The 19,769-nt window shown below is 52.3% G+C and overlaps 4 protein-coding genes across 8 annotated transcripts in view; 2 read left to right on the top strand and 2 right to left on the bottom strand.

Annotated features, from left to right (window-relative positions):
* Positions 1-4,383, top strand: part of LOC136294721 (vitamin D3 hydroxylase-associated protein) — a 33,373-nt gene extending 28,990 nt beyond the window's left edge. Inside the window, exons 18-25 of the mRNA XM_066192754.1 lie at positions 694-819; positions 1,201-1,298; positions 1,470-1,569; positions 1,670-1,713; positions 2,150-2,189; positions 2,621-2,729; positions 2,976-3,121; positions 3,791-4,383. Of these exons, the coding sequence (XP_066048851.1) occupies positions 694-819; positions 1,201-1,298; positions 1,470-1,569; positions 1,670-1,713; positions 2,150-2,189; positions 2,621-2,729; positions 2,976-3,121; positions 3,791-3,916 (789 nt within the window). The 3' untranslated portion in view covers positions 3,917-4,383. The remainder of the gene's footprint in view (positions 1-693; positions 820-1,200; positions 1,299-1,469; positions 1,570-1,669; positions 1,714-2,149; positions 2,190-2,620; positions 2,730-2,975; positions 3,122-3,790) is intronic.
* Positions 4,384-4,870: 487 nt separating this feature from the next.
* NSUN4 (NOP2/Sun RNA methyltransferase 4) lies at positions 4,871-8,561 on the bottom strand. 2 transcript variants are annotated; one of them, XM_066192760.1, is made up of 6 exons: positions 8,442-8,561; positions 7,399-7,820; positions 7,100-7,254; positions 6,779-6,933; positions 6,017-6,141; positions 4,871-5,284 (listed from the first exon to the last, which is right to left on the bottom strand). In XM_066192760.1, the coding sequence occupies exons 1-6, from the start codon at positions 8,559-8,561 to the stop codon at positions 5,011-5,013; spliced, it is 1,251 nt and encodes a 416-aa protein (XP_066048857.1). In that variant the 3' UTR covers positions 4,871-5,010. The 2 variants fall into 2 exon arrangements, with proteins under 2 accessions (XP_066048857.1, XP_066048856.1); XM_066192759.1 differs by lacking the exon at positions 8,442-8,561 and having other exon boundaries at positions 7,399-8,257.
* A 1,057-nt stretch (positions 8,562-9,618) lies between these two features.
* On the bottom strand, positions 9,619-10,873 carry UQCRH (ubiquinol-cytochrome c reductase hinge protein). The gene is made up of 4 exons (XM_066192753.1): positions 10,787-10,873; positions 10,681-10,701; positions 10,314-10,475; positions 9,619-9,875 (listed from the first exon to the last, which is right to left on the bottom strand). The coding sequence occupies exons 1-4, from the start codon at positions 10,808-10,810 to the stop codon at positions 9,843-9,845; spliced, it is 240 nt and encodes a 79-aa protein (XP_066048850.1). The 5' UTR covers positions 10,811-10,873; the 3' UTR covers positions 9,619-9,842.
* Positions 10,874-11,106: 233 nt separating this feature from the next.
* On the top strand, positions 11,107-19,749 carry LRRC41 (leucine rich repeat containing 41). 4 transcript variants are annotated; one of them, XM_066192747.1, is made up of 10 exons: positions 11,107-11,254; positions 11,340-11,426; positions 11,634-11,704; positions 12,473-13,604; positions 14,011-14,256; positions 15,561-15,725; positions 16,068-16,166; positions 16,633-16,755; positions 17,630-17,705; positions 18,835-19,749. In XM_066192747.1, the coding sequence occupies exons 1-10, from the start codon at positions 11,128-11,130 to the stop codon at positions 19,067-19,069; spliced, it is 2,361 nt and encodes a 786-aa protein (XP_066048844.1). In that variant the 5' UTR covers positions 11,107-11,127; the 3' UTR covers positions 19,070-19,749. The 4 variants fall into 4 exon arrangements, with proteins under 4 accessions (XP_066048844.1, XP_066048845.1, XP_066048847.1 ...); XM_066192748.1 differs by lacking the exon at positions 16,633-16,755; XM_066192750.1 differs by lacking the exon at positions 11,107-11,254 and having other exon boundaries at positions 11,358-11,501.
* The last annotated feature ends 20 nt before the right edge of the window (positions 19,750-19,769 follow it).

Here is a 19,769-nt window from a genome sequence, read left to right as displayed (position 1 = left end):
AACGACAGGGGTAGACATTTGGAAAGGGTAACTATAAACAGCAGACCAGAGTACTAGTCACTCCTTAGCATTTGGAGCTCTTGCCCCCTTCTGCAGAGGGTGTCAGCATGGGAGCAGACCTACCCCCCAGCAGGGTGGGTGTCACAAATGAGTGATTTAGGTCAGCTAAAGAATCACTGTCAAATTGGAAAAAACAGGTTTTAATTTAAATTTGCAAAAGGGTGACAGAGTTCAATGACAGGGTTCACTCTGTTACTTATTACGAAGATGGAGCATACAAAGGAAAATCAGCTTAATGTCAGTTTGGAATGATTTGTGTGGAGACTGGGGATGCAAAGGACAAGGGTGCAAAGGGCAGGGAAGACGCTCCCATTGAATCACAAGGCTCAGAAAGGACCCCCTTGCTTTCTAAACTCCTGACAGAGCCCAGGTACAGCTGAGTCCAATCCTAGTCCAATCCCAGACTGGCCAACAGTTCCTATCTAAGAATTTAATGGGAAAACACAAGGAGTAGGGGAGACCCTCCCACTGCATCACAAGGTTCAGAGAAGACCCCCCCCTTGCTTTCTCGATGTAGTGTGGGTGGGGCTGAATCCAGTCCCAGTCCCAGGCCTGGTCAATGGTGTATGTCTAAAGGGTTTTCACAGTAATCCCATGGGGAATAGGAATGCTAAACAGGTGTCTCTGCTCCAGGTGTACTCCAGCTCCACTCCCCTGCGGGTCGGGTACTACGACACCGACGGCTACTTCCCACTGCCCCCCTGCATGAGGAGGGCAGTGAAGGAAACCAGGCGGGCTCTGGAGGCTGCAGGGCACCAGGTGAGCACCACCACCCCCTGCTCTTCTCCCCAGGGTGTCCCCAGCCTCGCTCCTTGCTGAGGAAATCACCCCTCAGAAACCAGACACAGCTCCCAAGCACATCTGTGGGAAAAATGACCTGGCTGAGGTATGGGATTATGTTGCTCCAGCCGCATAAGACCAGGCAGAGACCCCTCTGCCTGAGGGAGCAGTGCATCCCGTGGGCAATCAGCAGGAATAATCTCATGGGGAGATGCCTGGATGGAAAACAGTTGAAACAGGGCTTCTCTTGGCACATGGAGCCCAGGGAGGTGCTTCTCTGCCTATGACAAATGCCCACATTTGGGTCTTGGAAAATGTTTACATCTCCAGGCTGCCACATAATCTTGTGTTTTGGTGCAGCTGGTGCTCTTCTCTCCTCCTCGGGTCCCCTATGCCGTGACTGAACTGTTTCTGAAGACCTTTTTTGCTGATGGAGGCCGTGCCTGGTTGGATGTGTTGTAAGTAGGAGCCCTCAGGCAGCAGTGCTGCCAACACCTCCATCCCCACACCGCGAGCACGGCACAGGCACAACGAGCCCAGCTCTCCCACCCCAAACAGGCAACCCTCAGGTCTCTGAGAAAGGGCAAACAGCTTCTCTGGCATGACCCCATCCTCTTGTCATCTCTCAGCACAGGAGATATTGTAGATCCAGGCTTGAAATCACAGGTGAATTCCTGCAAGATGCCGAGGCTGGTGAAGAAGCTGCTGGCTCTGCTTCTCAAACCTCTGGTGAGTCCCTGTCCCTCAGGACAGGAACTGGGGCTTCCCAGGGTGACACAAGTTACTGCAGCCCCAAGGCATGTGCCTAAGGAACTTCGTGCCTTTCCAGTTTCCCCGCCTGGCTGACTACCTGAGTGCCTTGGCTGGAATGAGGTAAGATGGCATTGTCCCCAGGGATGTCCACGGAAATGGGTGATACCTTCTCCTCTAGGTGTCCATATTTGAGGGAACTGGATTCACAACAGGCTGTGATCTGCTCTCTGCAGGGGCTGTCCTTCATTCGTGGACATGGCTTCAATGCCCCTAGTGATTTCCTGACAGGAATGAATGGATAAGGTCATTACAGGAAGCCTGTGGAAGAGATGAGTATTAAATCCAGGCCCATCAGGAAAACCTTCTCTCCAGCACTTCCAGACATTTGCTGCTTAATTGCTTGTCCAGATGCCAAAGCACACTTTAGGAAGATTGTGAAAGCTGTATTGTTTTAAGCAATTGCTAAAATCACCAGGGCTTATCAACCCAGAGGACTATTTAAGCAACTCCTCCTCCTCTTAAAGCTTAAAGAAATTGCTATGATTTCCACTTGCAGGTCAGTGAAGGAGATGTGGGATCATCAACATCAAATACAGGTGTGTTTCAAGGACTTTCCTCTCTGGCATCATGCCACAAGGCTTTGTGGCAAGTGCCAGGTCAGAGAGTCATTGGTTTGGAAAGGGATTGTGCAGGGGAGGGGTCACTGGGGAGGAGACAGGATAAAGAGAAAGGCATAAAGAAGGATAGGAATGGGGTAGATGGGCTTTTGATGGGCCCAGACAGAACTTCATTGGTTGCCTGCAGTGCTCGTGCCCAGGCACAATGAAGGCTGTCCTGGGAGTGGGGTTGGCTTAGGTGGCACCTTTCCAATTCCTGGCCATGGTCAGGCCACATGCTGTGGGGGCAAACACACGCTCCTCTGCCTCGTCCCTCAAGCCGTGCTGCCTGCTGCTGCCTCCTCAGCTGTGCCTGGAGAGGCTGAGAGGCTCCAGGCATGGCTCCATGACATGCCCCTCTCCTCCCTCAGGTGTACCGCTCCCAGTTCATCAGCCAGTGGAAGGAACTGCAGCTGGATGTTGTGCTGTGCCCTGTCCTGGGGCCCGCCTTCACCGCGGGATACCCTGGGAAACTCCTCAGTAAGTGACTCTGGGGCCTCCCCAGGAGGGCAGAGAACCAACCACAGTGGCTGAGACTGGAGGGAAATGTCCACTACCATGGAGCTTCACTGCCCATCCTAGCATTTTATGGGAATTAGGAAGGAAAAGTCACTACACAGAGCTCTCTGAGCAGGTGGAGACACAGTTCTCAAGGTCTTCAGTGGAATGTGTAACTTTGAAGTAAGACAGGAGGCTGTGACTGCCTGCATCCTCTCCTTCTCTCAGCTGCTGTCTCCTCCACGATGCTGTACAACCTCTTGAACTTCCCGGCCGGGGTTGTTCCCGTCAGCACCGTGACGGAAGCTGATGAGGAAGAGCTAAAGCTTTACAAAGGATGCTGTGATGACCCCTGGGACCGGACACTGAAGCAGGTATGAGAAGTGGTGGAGCAGAGACTGCTGATGGGAGTTCAAGTAACGGTTTCAATGGTATCAGGGGCTCCTAATTATCTCCATTGGTATGGGCACAGCACAAAAAAAATTTGTATCTTCTTTATACACCCCTTGCTAATCCCCAAACCCATCCTGAACACATCCCTTGCTTTTCTCCCAAGCCCCCAAGAGGTAAGTCACGAAGTTTTGGGGGGACTAAACGATCTCCCACAGGCTGGGTAGGCTGAAGCCAGCAAGGAGCCATGCAGCAAAGCTCCTGGGAGCAGGTCCTTGCAACAGCCACAGCCCACAGCACTGCACTGCACTTTCCTCCTGCTCCATGTTGCCTTCAACCAGGCCCGGGCTGTCAGTGGAGCATGGATCAGGAATGAGGATGCTGAAGGAAAAGGGATTGCCTACAAGACAGCTCAAAGCACAGCTGGCTGGGGTGTGTGTGGGGGAAGGTGTCTCACACATGTTACCCAAGATTTGGCAACCATTTCTAACAGAGAAGAGCAAGAGCCTTCCCTCTGCCCAGCACACTAACAGGGCTCAAACTCCAACCTCCCCACGCTCTGGGATGAGCCACAGACAGGCCTAAAGCAAGTTCTCAAAATCTGCTGGAGGTCCGAGCCCCCGGGTGACCCCTCCCTTGCACCCTCACTGCAGGCTGTGTCAGGAGCCGTGGGGATGCCCGTGGCCGTGCAGTGCGTGGCCCTGCCCTGGCAGGATGAGCTGTGCCTGCGCTTCATGAAGGAGGTGGAGACCCTCAGCCGTGACAAGAGAGTGGCATAGTCCCCACAGTCCCCCAAGAGAAGGGACAGACTGCCACCAGCAGTGCAGAGACTACACTGAGGAGGGGAGGAGGAAGGAAACGCCACCTCCTGATCCCTCTCCTTGCCAATAAACACACATCCTGTAAGGAACCAAAATGCCCTGCAGGACTGGCTTAAGATAGGTTCAAACAGTGGTAAATCTAGGAACTGCACTTCCAGCAAGGATGGCCATGGATGTGGGTTCACCCTTCACCCCTGTGGCCATCAGTGCTGCCTCCTGCACAAGCAGGGCGGTGCTGAGGGGAAAGGATTACACAAGTTCAATAGTATTTTCTTGCTGGCACTGGAGTAACTTCATATGGACGTAACTGTGGGCTGCCCCATGAGGAATACAGCTGTGTCCATCACTTCCCACCACTGTGTTTTCCTCACAAAAATAAAAATGTAACTATTAAGCAACTCTTATCATAAATTCCAGTAATCCTTCACAGATGGTGATGATTCTATAAGTGAAGTTACTACTCAAAATCATAAGAACACCTGCCCACTGGACATTAAATCGCATCTAGCATGGGAACATTCACATTTATCCACAGCCTTCCAAGGTGTGAGGGGTGGCAAGTCACTGGCCTCTCCACAGTAGCAGTTCTCCAGCATCCCAAGCACATTTGCAACCCCATAGGAGGGGCACTCAGGGAACCTCTGGTTTCAGGACCTCAGGCTGCTCTCTCTGAAGGCAGGAGATAAGCAGACAGATGCAATTCATTTATGCAGATGGTGAGAAGTGGGACAGAAAGGCTGAGATCCCCAGATGGTGTCTGTTAACCCAAACCTGCTCATTTAGGATCAAAGCAGTCAGACAGGAGGAAGAGTGCAGGACCATTTATCCTGTCCCACAGAGACAGATAAATCCCTCTCTTTCCTAGATTAAACACCTCAGTCTTAAACAGATAAATATTCAGGAAATGCTACAGCAGGTCTTTCTCATTTATTCCCTATGTCTGCAGTAAAAAAGCAGGCTTCCTTTGGGACATTTTAGAAAGAAAAATAAATACAAAGCAATTCTGCTTTCCCTTAAATACTGGGGAGAGCAGACAGAGTCTGCTGCCCCTTCTACATCCGACGCAATTTGCAGAAATACATCGGCCCAAAGTTGGCTGTGAGGTGAGGCAGGACAAGCTCCCCAAGCCGGCAGTCCGAGAAGAAGGAAAACGTGTCCTGGAAGAGTGTTCGGAAGTGGCTCAAGTCCTCAACGTGGATCCTGATGTCGAACTGGGCTTCTGCAATGTCCAGGGCCCTCTCCACCACATACTCGTTCTGCAGCGGGGACAGGGAGCATGTGGAGTACACCAGTTCTGCTCCCGGCTTTGCCGCGAGGATCCCAGCCCTGCAGCCAAGGGGAACACACACATCAGGATCAGGGGGACCCTGGGGCAGGGACACGGGCATTCCCACCCACCAAAACTGGGAAGCCAACAGGGAACTCAGAGGAAGTGACAGACAAACCCCACTGAACTCCACAGGCTCGGCAGTCTGTGTCACTGCAACATGAGGAGTGTTTTGGGCCAGGGCAAAGAGTCAAACAGATATTGATAAAGAATTTCATGTGGGAGATGCTACTGGAGAGCAGCTGGAAGGTGTAATCCTGCAGTCACATCCAAAGGAACGGGATATATGTACAGGGGAGGAGATTCTTGCAGTTCATGTGCTGCCATGGGACTCTATCATTTGCTTCTTTATTGCCACAGCACACAGTGACAAGCTGTGGCACTTCCCAGCACCACATGGCCTCCCGTGTGCTGGGATAGGTGGGCACTCAGGAATCCTCCAGGGCTGACTGCCGGGACCCAGATCACCACCCAAAACAACTGTGCCCATCCTGCTCCTTAGAACCTTCTCCCTATATCCTACAGCTACTGCTGGGGACAGAAGGACAAGTGATATGACCAAGGACATTTGCACTTTCTTACACTTACTGTGATTTGACGTGTTCCAGCTACTGCCAGAAAACTACACATGGTTTCCCCATTTCCCAGTTGGGGACAGAGTAAGAAGTTGTTTCAGTGCTGGAGAGCTGCTCCCAGCACCTGGGGAACACAACACAACCGAGCTCACTCACATCAGCAGCTCCAGCTGCAGCATGGGCAGCATCTGACGCTCTTTGGTTCGCCTCTTGTGGAAGATGTTGTTGTGCTCCTCCATGGCAGAGTGTCTGTCTGTCGTGCAGGGCACATCCACCAGCACCTGCAGCAGCAGAGGTCCCACCTCAGCTCCCAGCACAGGTCAAGCTCAGTAAGCCCCCTCCTGCAGCGAGCCCCATGCCCACCTCCTCCAGCCCTGCCAACAGCTCTGTGCCTGAACACAGGTGTGCACCACAACTGAACTGCAATCATCTGGCTGCTTTGGCATTTTGGGAGCATGCAACAATGGTGCAAAACACCCTGCACTAACTCATGTCTTCATTTAAAGTCCCTGCTCTGTGTGTGTTCCTGGCAATGCTCCTGCAGCACACATGGGCATTGCTGCTGCAGCAACCCAGCCCCTGGAACACCAAACCCAGCCCCTGTGGCTGGACATGCCTGAGAAGCCAGAATTATCTAATCTTTGCATTTAACCCCTTCCACATGATGGACAAGAACAGGATTTCTAAGGGGTGTTACACAAGCAAATAAAGGTACAACTCTAGATGCACATATGCACCAGATCCTGCAGGAAGGGATAGCAGGAGGAAATATTACTTCTTATGTGGCTTGGTCCTCTCTCTATATTTATGATTACAGAAAGCTAAACAGTTATATGAAAGGATAAGCTGCTGTCTTCCTCAAAAAGAGGAGGGAATTGAACTTGATAGGTTTATCTTCACTGGCTCCCAAACACATACCTTATGGAAAGTGCCACCTTTCACCTGGTCCCAGTCCCTTCCATCGTAGGATGTGACACTCACAGTATCCCTGACTTCTTTGGGGACGTAGCTATGGAGAATCTCGTACAGCCTCTTTGTCCGGGAAATGGAGACGTCGTTGGCTGCCAGATGCCCTGGCAGGACAGAACAGGCACACTGGGAATGTCACTTTTGCAAAAACACATCTGATTCCCGGCTCTTACACACAGAAACTATGAATGGTCAGACACGAATGGGTGCAGTACACTCCTCCAGCCCTGTTTTATACACAGGAACAAGGGAACACCCTTCCCCACTCACCACAAAACCCAGTCTGCAGCAGAGCCAGAGTCTTCCCACCCGGAGCTGCACAGAGGTCGAGGACAAAGTCACCCGGCTGCACGCTGAGTGCCAGGACAGGCAGGAGAGATGCTGCATCCATGAGGTAATAGTCGAGGAGTCCCAGAGAAGTCGGCCTGGAAACCATCAGTTTGCATAACAAAAGCAAATGTTGGAGGGGAAAAAGAAAATAAAAGAGCACTTGGAAGTGAGGATGGGGACACATGGAAGCAGCCCCTGACACTGGCAAAGACTGCGGCAGTCTGTCAGGGATGTCTCACCGTGCAGGGCGAAAGCGCGTGATGTCACCCCTGGGGAAGGTGTAACACTTGATTTTGGAGCTGATGGAGGCGCAAGGTGGTGGGGACATCTCTGCCTGTGCCATCATTTCTGCCTGCATCACAGTCCTGCCCTCACCAGAGCCCTCCTGGCACCCTCTGGCTGCTTCCCCCACAGCTGCACCTCGCTGCCATTGCTGCACCTTTTGGTGGGCCTCAAAAATGAAATCTGTGGCATTGAGCAGCTCCAGCTCTTGGGGAACATGGTCCACAGCAGCGAAGTTGTTGAGGAGGGCCCCGTACTTCTGCTCACAGAGCAGGCCAGCACGGACCGAGGGCCACAGGGCCCCCAGGTGCAGGCTGTAGCTGGTGTCAAAGTGGTGCAGCGCCAGCCGCGTGGACGGGACGCGCGGGGCCGTGGTAGCCTTGTGGGGAGAAAGAACAGAAGTGTTAAAAGAAAAAAATACCTCGAGACCGCCATACCCAGCCCCCCCAATCCAGCCTTCATGTTTTTCTGGGAGAATGCAGCACTGGGTTCTGTGCTGCCAGAAGTCTGTGAGGCCTCTCTGGAGTGTGTGACAGGACCTGAGGGAATGGCATGAAGCTGTAACAGGGGCACTTATGATGGATAACAGGAAAAGGCTTTTCACCCACGGGGTGGGCGGGCACTGAAGGAGGCTCCCGAGGGAAGTGGTCACAGCACCAAGCCTGTCTGAGTTCAACAAGCATTCGGACAATGCTCTCAGGCACAGGGCGGGATTGTTGGGAGTGTCCTGTGCAGGGCCAGGAGCTGCGTCCTGATACATCCCTTCCAGCTCAGGATATTCAGTGGTTCCAGGATTCTGTGAACGGCCGAATGTGGCTGGGGGCCCGGGGTGGGCACGGCTGCACACAGAGCGGCAGCACGAGGGTGCAGCGAGAGCTGAGAGGGAGGAGGATGCCAAGGGGATTTGCAGTAGGGTGCGGAACGGTTAGCGGGGACAAAAGCGGGGCGCAAGCAGCGCCGTGGGGTGCGGGTGCTCTGGTCCCGCCCCGGCCCAGCTCACCCACTTCTCCTTGTGCCGGTGCCGGCGCGGCCCCGCTGCCAGGATCGCTGCCGGTGCCGTGCCCGGTCCCCGCCGCAGCAGCGCGGCCGCCGCCCGCCCGCGCCCGCCCAGCGCCGCCATCGCCGCTCGCCTTCCGGGGCGGGACCGGGCAGCGCTCGGGGCGCGGCTGGGGACGGCTGCGAGCCGCCGGGGCTCGGGGAACCGTGCCCGTGCTGGGGGACGAACTGAATGGTATATAAGGTCCCTTCCAGCCTAAACACCCGGTAATTACTGAGCTGGGTTTGGGCATCAGCTGCTGAGAAGGATCCGGCAACAAACGCGCTTTGCAGCAGAAACGCACAGGCACAGCTGGACGCTGCCCTGTGCCACAGGAAAAAAGACAAAACAAAATCAAGAAACAACAACCACCACCAAAAAACCACACCAAAACCTAGCTGGAACTTACACGGTACGCTTGCCCTAATAAGAAAAGTCTGAAATCCGCCAGCAAAAGTACCACGAACCACGACATGGACAAAGAGTGGCCACAATTGTAAGGTGATGGCTGTGGCTTTCGTTAGACTTTGAATAGCCGAGAAATTTTCTGCCCTGCGAGATACCCTAGTTTTCCTCTTACTAAACGTTCTCTCTCGCGAAAGGAGCAGGCAGAGCACAGGCAGGGTAGTCCCAGGGTGAGCAGAACGGGCTGGCAACTCACACAGAAAGGCTTTCGCTCCCTGCAGGTGACCCTGACCGGGGCTTGAGCAGGTGAACCACCCCCATGCGCCTCTACAGCCACGTGGCCGGCTGGTTTCGTGGGCAAGAAGGCAGAGCTGGCTGCTGCCAGGAGGCTCTTCCAACTGCTGGCAGAAGCAGGAGACAGTGAGGGATAGGTGACAGCTCTCCCGAGGGTGGGGAGGAACTTTTCTCTCCTAGAAAAGGGTCACTCCCTTCAGTCTTAGAACATACTGTGCGAACAACACTGGTCTTGTGGGGCTTAGGAATAATCTCTGTGGCTCCAACAAATTCTTCCCCATGGGGCTGGGCTGCAGCAGCTGTCCATCATGGCAGCACAAAAGCGACATTTCCACAAGTGAGGAAAACTCCCCCGTCCTTAACTGGACTCTGACACCCCCTGATTTCATCCCAACCCAGTACAAGGCAGAAGCACGAGAACTAGGAAATAAACACAGGGCACTTCCACAGGAACTCTCAATGTTTAATATGGAAAATAACAGGACATCAACACGTTTGTTTTATTTTGCACAGCTGCACATCTTCCAGGAGCACAGAGGCAGTGACAGGCTGCCAGGAAGCCGTTTCATTCATGCTCAGCATGGAGGATGGACTGCAGGAAGCAGAGCTGTGATCCAGGAACCGCTGGCACCGGCTGTGGAAGCAGATGGACAACCATGCCCCCCTTCACTTCAGCTTACTGAAAAGCTTGTGAGCAACCTGGAAAGAAAGAGAGTAATTCAAGGTTTAGGGATGGAAATCAGCAAGGTGTCACCACCTGCCCCTTGGTTTTCTGGGCCACCAATGCACACAGCTCCACAGCCCTAGCTTTTATCCTGCAACAAGTCGTTCAAGAAAGATATTGAGAAGCCTTACAAAGCTTTACCTCCAGTTCAAAAGGCTTAACTGTCAAATGCCAAATACAAGGCAGAAATAGCCAAGTATCATTTGTAGGGTACAAACACTGGGTTTGAGTTATTTGATTGTTCAATAATGTGCCAAATCACAGCTACATATGCTGCAACATGGAGAAACAAAACGTTAAAAAAGAAAACGGGACTGAAGAGCTACCACAGCTCACACCCAACCTGGCAGCACTGTCAGCAGCGTGGCTGAAGGCAGCTCTGCTCAGAGCCGCAGCAGGGACGCTGCACTTACACAGTGGTCCCTGGCGTGCAGGAAGTCGAAGAGCTCCTCAGTGCACTGCTCCTCGGTCTCGGAGCGGGAGGACACCCGCGCGTCACACAGCTCCAGCCGCTCCCGCGCCTTCACGCATTTCTCCGTCTGCTCGCAGTGCTCCCGCACCGTGGTCAGGGGGTCCTGCGGACACGGGGCTGCGGTGAGCACAGGGACAGCCCCGCACGCCGCTTCCCCCCCAGCCCCAGCGCCTTAAGAGGATGCCCGGCATCCCCACGGAGCTCCGGATCGCCGGCACGGCGCGGCCCCGCCCGAGCTCCCCGAGCCTGTTCGTCGGCGCTGACGGCCCCCGGCAACTGCGAGTCCCCGCCGCGGCTCCCCGTCTTACCACGAGCTCTTCCTCTTCCTCCTGCGGAAAGAGAAGAGAGCAGAGCGTTACCGCCCGGCCGGCCGTGCAGGGTGGCCGTGCGGACCCGGCGCCGCCCCGCGCTCACCTCGGGCTCCCCGCGCTGCCCCATCGCGCTCCCGCCGCACAGAAGGACTCGCCAGGGTCACCCGCCGGAAGCGCCGCTGCCCGCGCCGGTAACGGAAGCGCTCCCTCCGCGGGGCGGTGCTTCAGCCCCGGGCGCGGCCCTTCCAAACATGGCAGCCGGCAGCGGCCGCGCGTGTGGCCGCGCCAAGAACAGCCACTTCTGCGCTCCCGCCTGTCGTCTCCCTTCTTCCTGTGTGCCTCGGTCTCGGAGGCGGCTCGGCCGGGCTGCTACCGCCGGGCTGTCCGCCCCACTGCTCGTCACGACCTCCCCAACATGGCCGCCCGCTTTCGCCGCTTCCCAAGATGGCGGCGCGGTGCGGGCGGTCCGTGCCCGAGGCGGTGATGGCGGCCGAGCGGCCGCGCAGCCTGTTCGCGCTCAGCGCGGCCGCCGTGAGCCGCAGCATGGCCGCCCTGGAGCGGGACGTCTGGGGTAAGGCGCGGGCGGCGCGGGGCGGCGGGGCGCGGGGCCCGGGCCTGCCCGCATCCTGCCGCCCTCTCCCTCTGGCTCTCCGCAGCGCTGCCCGGGCACCTCCTGCGGGTGCTCCTGCCGCTCCTCACCGTCTTCCGTCTCGAGCGGGCCGAGGACGCCGCGCGGAGAGCAGGTGACACCGCGGGGACGGCGACGAGCCCGTGGGGACACCCGCGGGCGGGAGGGACGGGCCCCTCAAACTGACGGGGTGAGAGACTGGAGGGATGTCCCCCAAAGCTGGCGGGAGGAGCACACAGCGCGGGGACCCTCGAGCTCCGGAGCCGGACACTGGGAGAGGGAGAGGGGCGAAAGCGCCCGGTTGATGATTCTTCCTCCCCAGGCCTCTCGACACAGCCCATCTGGCGCAAGCTGTGGGACGATGTGATGAAAACCAGACCGCCCAACTCGGAGGTGAGGAAACGCTCTGGTGGGAGAAGGGGCTCGACATAGGTGCCCTGTTTCTGCAGTTTTCCATGAGGTTTTCTTTCTGGCTGCCTCCAATCAATTCCTGGCACCTGTTTATAAGCGTTCACAGAGCTCCGGACCAAGGTATAACCCTGGTAATACAAACATTTTGGGAAATAGGATTTATAAAGGAAAAATAGAGCACAGCCACACCCTTCATCTCCCAACAGTGAGTTTGCCAAAAGAGCAAATCGTTGTCTTCAGAGATTCTCACTGAAGCAGAGGATAAAAACAGTATCTTACATCATGTTTACACCTACACTGGCAAAAAAAAATATGCCAATGTCTTAGAAAGCATGAAAAAATAGAGAAGACAGTGAGTATGGGGAATGGTTTTATGTAGAAAAAATGTAGCAGCTTCATTGCTTTACCATCGTAAAAGAATCACTGACAACTTAATGACAGCCAGTAAATGGATGGTCTGGAAGAAAATTACTGGTGACGGGGTTTTTAATAGGCAAAAAAAAATGGCCCAGCTTCAAACCACTGAGCGTTTAAATTAGGTCAGAAGGAGGATGAAGAGAGCAATGGGATTCACTCAGGTTTTCAAGGAATACACTGAGGAGGGAGGCTGAGAACTAGAGGTGATCTCAGTGGAGCTAGCAAGAGTGGTTTTTTGGACACTAGGTTAGCAGACAGCAATAATTTAACTTAAAAAGAACAAGAAAAATGTATGCTGACTTTTTGTTCCTACGCCCTGTTGTTCAATTGTAGAGCATAACATGCTGGAGGAAGAAGTTCCTTGAAACGTTCTTCTCCAATGTGCTCCATGGTGTCCTGGACGTTTCCTCTGACTGGCGCCTTAACGACCGCCACTTCTCTCCGCTGCTCCACAGCTCCCCGCACGTTTCCCAGCTCACCCTCTGCAACATGCTCCAGGGCGCCGTGGAACTCACTGCCGAGCACAACCACAGGGTGCTTGAAAACCTGGCTGGCTCCCTGCGGATCCTCAAGTTCCAGCACCTCCTCTCCTGTGACCAGTCCGTCAGGCGCTCGCTGGTTTTGCTCCTTCACCGGCTGATCCACCACGGCTCTGTCAGCCAGGTGTCCATGTATTCCTGGCCCGTGCCCGACACGGTTCTTCTCGTTCTCATCCTGACCATGAGCGCTGGGTTTTGGCGCTCAGGAAATGCCCTCGCCTATCATGGCAGCCCGTGTGGCCTTTGCAGAGAGGAGGACACAGCCCAGAGCCAGGAGCCAGTGCAGGAGGGAGCAGACAGGGGGTGTAATGCTGAGCAGGAGGGGAGTGGTGGTGAGAACCAGAAGAGATCCCCAAAAGAGGCTGATGCTCACATGAACTCTGTCCTCTCTGGCCCCAGAAGTCCTCCCTTGGGAAACCCAGTGTGTGAGGAGACAAGCAGCGAGGTGCCCTGTGGCCACACCAGCATTCAGGAGGGTTCTTCCCCTCATTCCAGCTCAGAGCAGCTGTCCTGTCACCCCATTCCTCGAAAGACACGCAGACGGATGAAACCTGCAGTGGGGAGGAAACGTCGCTGCCTCAGACGGAACAGGGGACACTATGCTGACCCAGAAGATCTGTATGATTTTGTTTTCACTGTTGCTAGAGAGGATAATTCAGGGTTACTGGACAAAACCAGTACCACAGAGCGAGAGAACACTGAGAACTTGACTAGTTCCTCCCCAGGATCTCCGTGCACTGGCCATGCTGGCTGTAAGAAAAGAGGAGGACCTGCTGGAATCCTTTCTCTGAAAGCTGCTCACCGCTTCCGAAGCGTTTCCACGCTGGAACTGTTCTCCATTCCTTTGACTGGGGAGACATGTCGGACTCTGAGTAACCTGCTGAGCTCCTGGGTGTCTTTAGAAAACCTGGTTCTGTCTTACAATGGTCAGTGCTGTGAATAGGGCACTTCCTTCCAGCCCTGCTCTAATGGTCTGGCTTACTGCTCGGGTTTACCCTAGGTTAATTTTCACTGGAAGGGGCATTGTAGGAGTATTGGTGCCCCATCCTGAGAAAGGTGTTGGGTGAGATGTTTAATGAGTGTGAGGACTTGAGGGAGAGACTGGGATCCCTCTGTCCCAGAACAGCCCCCTGGCTTTGTACTTAAACGCCCTTCAGAGAGGGCAGAGCCAGATCTCCATCTCCCATGCACAGAGTGTAGCTTAAGGATGCGTGGATAAAGCAATCTGTGAGTTTATCCTTTGACTCGGGCTGCCATTGCTGCAGCTCCAGCTCTGCGTGTCAGTGCCTACACACACAGAGCTGACACTTTTCTGTACAAATGCTGTTGCAGGCCTGAATGCCAACATCTCCTGCATCCTCTCGGGGCTCCGGGCCCTGTCCCGCCACCCAGGGTGCCGCTTCCGTGCGCTCCGCGTCAGCGACATGTTCTCCCACATGCCTTGCATGGAGCTCGTTTGCTGCATCCTCAGCGCCCTGCCACAGCTCCACACGCTCTCCGTCAGCTTTGACCTCAAAAACCAGCTGGAGGGCAGCAGGCCAGAGGTGAATCCAAGCTGCAGCGAAGCAGAAATCCCAGGTAAGAATCATTCTGAGTGGTGGCCAGGACTTGGCAGGCAGGTAGAGGTGTAAAGGCTTGGTACAGGCATCACTCAACACTATTATGGTGGTTTGTTGTTTGGCAATTACAGCCTCATATTTCTGATTTAGTTGTTGTTGCAGTTTGTCCCTTCCAGTCTGAGATGTTCTGTAGAGCAGGAATCTTGGAGAAAACGTTTTATTGCTGTATCCCAGCCTGCTGCAACATCAGCTTTGTAAAGGGCCAGTCATAACCTGCTACCTGTGACTGTCCACGGGGAGCCTATCCCACCAGATCTGTAAATTGACTGAGATTTAGTCTATCCCATTGACTGTGAGGCTGTAAGCCACAGACACACCTTTAAGCAGAGGGAAAGCTTCCTTTGATCATCATAGTACCATAGGAGATGGCTAAGCCTTTGGATTACAGCCTGGGAGCTACAGCAGTGTGTGCTCAGCTCACAGGTCTCCCGTCACCCTTAGTAGCCCTTGAATTGCCACAAAAGCAGTGAGCAAAGTTGGAGTTTGCAGTGGGATCAGGAAAGACCTGTGCTCTGGGAAGACACTGACTGACTTGTGCATTATAGGGTGACCTTTTCTCAAGCATTGGTGAGCACAGTAGAAATTGGTGGCCCTGTGGTCTGGCAGGAATCCTGGAGTGAGCTGTGAGTGACACTACCCCAGGTCTGAGTTGCCAGAGCTCCTCAGGGTGGAGCACAGTGCATAGGCAGTTTCTGCCAACCTACAGTGATGCCTTGAGAGGCTGACCTAGAATGGACTGGACAGAGTTAAAGAATAAAGTGGGTATTTATTAAAAGACCTTTAAGGATACACCTTGGGCAGTACAAGAGCCTGGCCAGGGCTACACCCAAGATGGACCCAGAACGGTCACCCAAAATGGAATCGGTCATGAGGTTTCACATTTTTATAAATTTTGGTCCATTTGCATATTGGGGTTAATTGTCCAATTACAGCTTCAGGTTATGAAGTCCCATCCTCCCAGATTGTTCTCTTCAATTCACCATTGTTTATGCTTTTTGGGCCTGAAGCTTGTAACAGTTGTCCTTGGTTCTCAAGCTGGAAAAGGATTGTTTTGTCTAACTAAACTGTGAAGAGAACTTAATAACACTTAATATGAAGTTCACAGTTACACACCAAGGCAGCACAGGATCTGAAAAATATGAAAGCTAAAACTTAAGGCATCAAAAGGATGGTGGTGTTGGGCATACAGGCTTCCTGCTTGCTGTAGCTACACTGAAGACAGGCACTCTAGAGCAAACTTTTTTATTGTTTTTCTTCTCTTAGAAAGCTGCCTGGAGGTGCTGGAGATCCGATTCCCCAGGGAACCTCTGCACACAGTGTTCCTGCTGCCAGTGCTCAAGGCATCAAAGTCCCTCCAGCAGCTGTCCCTTGACAGTGCCACACTGCCCTGCCCCCAGGAGCTTGGGCTCCTTTTGGAGGTGCTCAGAGGTACTCTGCTAACCCACAGGCAGCATCACTGGGGCGCACACAGTGTAGCTTCCGTGCTGTAGTCTTCCATCCTGTAGCATGAAGCCAGCTTAGGTGGGTCCATCTCTTCAGCCTGGACATCCTTGATGTCTCCCAAGAAAAGGAAATGGGTGTCAGCCATACTACATGCCGGGCTATGTGGATGATCCTACACAGCACAATGGTTCCTTTTTAATTATCCACAATGCAGCACAAATTACTCACAGTTTAAGTCAGTTTCTGGGTGTTAGCTGGTAGCTGGGTCAGGGTCTTTTCATCCCAAGGATGTACAGTGCTTTACCTGAGAGCTTGTTTTGCTTTTAGAGTGTACTCCCAATTTGAAGAAACTGAGCTTTCATGATGTGAACCTGGCTGAACACCAGAAAGAAGTTCTGCTTCTGCTTCAGGATCCTGGCCTACAAGGTACAGCCAGCTCCTGGGTGCTGTTACTTGGAAAGGTGCTATGGGTGCCTGCTTCAGGATGGCTGGCATTTAGAGGGGCTCTTTGGATGTGTAAGGTTTAGCCAAATGTCACAGACATTTGGAGCAGACCTGCAGGTGGTGTCAGAGTGGGAACATGCCTGGTTCTTTGTGCCAGAGGAACTGCTGGCAAATCCTGCAGGGAAGTGTCTGCAGTCTCAGCTATAAAACAAAGATTTTTAACCTGCCGAGCACATCAGCCTTTAACTCGTGAGCTGGCAGAGCCACTTGCCTGGGTGTGATCTCTGCTCTCTTCCTGACACAGGAGAAGTGCTGTTACATGCAATCCACTGCTGGGAGAGCTTTCTTCTTGCATGTGGATTAGGGGCTGGAGCTGTCTGCAGAATGTAATTATGGACTAATGAAGCACAGGGAATCTCATATGTACTGTAAATCCATTTCTTCATAGAAATCACCTTTTCCTTCTGCCGGCTGTTTGAAAGCTCTACTGCTGAGTTTTTGTCAGAAATAATCAATACAGTGAAAAGAAATTCATCACTGAAGAGCCTCAAACTGCCTGGGAACCGCCTTGGTGTGTACTGTGTGTGGCTGTGGGGCCTTAGAGCAGCTCTGTGGAGGGAACTTTGGGGCTGGAGTCAGGACCATTGAGAGCTGCTGACTGCAGTGCTGAGCTTCCCATATGCAGGAACAGAGTGGGATTTAGTTCACAAAATAAGGAGCACTGGATCCATTTTTAAAGGCAGAATTTCAGTTGCCTTCAGCAATGTACCACGGTACTCTGCAGGAATTATGGCTGCTTTTCTTTCTAGCAAATTCAAGTTCCAGCAGATCTCCAGAATTGACTGAACATAGATCTGCTTCAGACTTAAACAGGAATAGATCCAGCATCAGATGCACTGCCTCTGATTCAGAGGCACAGATTTTGCCCAAGTTTGGGCAGTTTGTGTCTTAATAGCTGTTGGCAGCCACTGGACGAATGAGAACAAGGAGGAATTTGTGTCAAAGAAATGGAACTGAATTTACAGGAGTGATAGGCTTTTTGAATCACAGCCAAGCAGAAATGTTTGAGAAGTTAATTGCAGGTAAATCCAGAATATTGTTTTCTGTTCTTCCAACAAAGTATAACAGGAAAGCTTGGGATAACCTAAATATACCTTATTTCTAAAACAAAGCTGCATCTAGACTTCTCAAACAAAAACATGATTTTTCTATGGACCCTATCAGCAACTGTTTTCATTGCCTCAAACACTGTGCTCAGGGGGATGACATCTCACCTCTCACTTGATGTCACTGAGGGGGACACACTGAGGGTGCAGAGGTGGGCTCTTTGCATTGCATTCACATGCTTACAGACTCCTTTTTTGCACTATTTTCCCAGCCCTATGGCAATTTAAATTTTAAGACTCTTTCCAATTTGCATCCAACAGTGCATTTCTCCCTTTCAGGGAATCACAGGCTGGTTGCCCTTGCAGACATTTTCTCTGAAGATTCCTCCTCTTCTCTCTGCCAGCTGGATGTCAGGTATTCTGCTGCTCTAAACACTGAATTCCTCGTTTAGGGTGGGAGAGAGCTGAACTGAGCTCTGACTGCAGGAGAATCTGAGCATGGCTTTGTTCCTTGAGAAAATGTGTGCCCAAGAAAAGCTCAGAGAATGCCACAATGGGCACATACACCCACAGGGACCTCCAGGATCTCTGAAACATTTCACCTTTAGAAGGAGACAGGTTCCATCTTTAAAGCAGCTTTGGGTTGCTGCTCCCTGGGGAGCCTCCTGCAGGCCCTGCCTGAGCTGTGGGTTAGGACTAACATCCCTACATACTTTTATTCTTGGACATCAGTATGAACAGTTCTGTTCCCTCTGCCCCTTCATAGCAAGGGAATGCTGTCATTATTCCTGGCACATCCAGAGAATGCTTCTGCATTCCTTTCCTCAGCATTGGTCTTCAGTCAGAACTGCTGCTCTCTTCTTGATCCTGAATGGCCTTATACAGACAGGCAGTAACCTTCATGAAGCACATGGGGTGCAATACTAACAACTGCTGTTGCTTGATTCTGCCCCCCTTTACATCCTCATGGCCTGACAATTTATTTAACCATGGCCACACTCCTTCAAGGAGGCTTGAAGCCTGATTCTTACTGTGCCTCTGACAGGATTTAAATCCAGCATGCAACTTGATATTTATTTACGCATCTCTGCATGGGAATTGACCTTTTAATCTCCTAGAAATACCAGGAACTGACACATGCCCTTCAGATTTTCTCAGCAGGAAGAGATAAATGATCACTTACTGTTGAGTCTTGCACTGGGGTCTGTAGGTTGGGCCAGGCCCCTTGGTCCAGAGGGTTAACAGCTGCAACATTTTAAGGCCACAGCTAAATCTACTTAAGTCAGAAATAAGAGGTATGGATAATGAGTTTAACTTGGCAGTTGTTACCACTTTGGTTTAAAAAGGTTTCCAGCCCTTCATACTCAGTTTTGTTTTGCATGACAAACACTTATATTTTGCACTGCTGGAAAAAGGTGCACCTGGTCTTGAAACATCCTCAGGTACCTGCACTGGCAGTTACCAGAAGGAACAGTAATTTAAACTGTTTTAATTATAGCTTAGACTCTTAATGGTTTTTTCCTTTTTCTTCTTTCCCTGGAAAGCTCAAATTGCATCAAACCAGATGGGCTCCTGGAGTTCACAAAGAAGCTGGAAGGCCACATCCAGCAGAGAGGAGGACAGCTTCCATTCACACAGCTCCGCCTCTTCCAGAACTGGCTGGACCAGGACGCAGAGACTGCGCAGGAGGCGCTGCGGCGTCTCAAAGCCGTGTGCAGTGTCGTCAACGACGCCTGGGACTCCTCCCAGGCCTTCGCTGACTACATCAGTGTGATGTGAAGGTCACAGCAGCAGCAGCAGGAAAGCCATCAGCTTCTGATTCCACAGCACAGGTGGTGGGGAGTCTTCCCCAGTTCAAGCAGTACAAAGTTGTACTTTTCACTCAGCTCTTCATTTGGAGAAGGGGTGTGACACTCGGATCACGTGGGCCCACAGCTGTATTTCCAGGTGATCTAACTCTGCCATCTTTTCGAGTATTATAAATGGGACATACATCAAATGAGTTTCTGAACAAACAGTTGTTTATGTCACTGGGTGTTGTGAAAATTTTCACGTTGTTTCAGCTAATGTCTCACCAAAAACGATCTCCAGCATGGGAGAGACTGAAAAGCCATTGGGTTGTGGTGCTTGGCACCCAGGTCTAGGGGATCTTGTTTTTGAGGAGGGGTATTGGACAGCATCACCTGACATCCCTTCCAACTTCCAACCACATTCTATGGTCTGTGAAGTAAGAACTCCCTCCTCTAAAGGGAGTAGAAAACAAGCTAACAAAGCCCCCAGGCTTGACCTTTTCCATTTGGAAAGTTGTACTTTACACCAAAAAATTCTTTATTTACCAAGTAGCTTGCTGTTTATTTGCAATCACACTGCCCTTTTCCAGTGTCTGCAGTCATTTTACAGAGGTTTGAATAGTTTGTTATTTTGTAACATTTTTGTAATAAAATTATAATTAAGACTCATAGTGTACCAATGTGATCTC

The sequence above is a fragment of the Chamaea fasciata genome, unplaced genomic scaffold, assembly GCF_029207755.1.
Source record: "Chamaea fasciata isolate MVZ Bird 193981 ecotype frontalis unplaced genomic scaffold, bChaFas1.0.hap1 SCAF_10, whole genome shotgun sequence".
Taxonomy (NCBI): Eukaryota; Metazoa; Chordata; class Aves; order Passeriformes; family Sylviidae; genus Chamaea; species Chamaea fasciata.
The sequence above is the reverse complement of the archived record's forward strand: the minus strand, read 5'-3'. Positions and strand labels throughout refer to the sequence as shown.

Excerpts from the sequence above, each read along its gene's own strand:
- NSUN4 (XM_066192759.1), bottom strand. The coding sequence starts at position 8,201 with ATGTATCAGGACGCAGCTCCTGGCCCTGCACAGGACACTCCCAACAAT. Across the intron at positions 7,255-7,398 it reads ACGCGCTTTCGCCCTGCACG|GCCGACTTCTCTGGGACTCC; the intron begins GTGAGACATCCC and ends GATGGTTTCCAG. Across the intron at positions 6,934-7,099 it reads GCTGCAGACTGGGTTTTGTG|GGCATCTGGCAGCCAACGAC; the intron begins GTGAGTGGGGAA and ends CTGTCCTGCCAG.
- UQCRH (XM_066192753.1), bottom strand. The coding sequence starts at position 10,810 with ATGGGGCAGCGCGGGGAGCCCGAG. Across the intron at positions 10,702-10,786 it reads GGCAGCGCGGGGAGCCCGAG|GAGGAAGAGGAAGAGCTCGT; the intron begins GTGAGCGCGGGG and ends CTCTTTCCGCAG. Across the intron at positions 9,876-10,313 it reads TGCACGCCAGGGACCACTGT|GTTGCTCACAAGCTTTTCAG; the intron begins GTAAGTGCAGCG and ends CTTTCTTTCCAG.
- LRRC41 (XM_066192747.1), top strand. The coding sequence starts at position 11,128 with ATGGCGGCGCGGTGCGGGCGGTCCGTGCCCGAGGCGGTGATGGCGGCC. Across the intron at positions 11,427-11,633 it reads GGACGCCGCGCGGAGAGCAG|GCCTCTCGACACAGCCCATC; the intron begins GTGACACCGCGG and ends CTTCCTCCCCAG. Across the intron at positions 15,726-16,067 it reads CCTTTTGGAGGTGCTCAGAG|AGTGTACTCCCAATTTGAAG; the intron begins GTACTCTGCTAA and ends TTTTGCTTTTAG.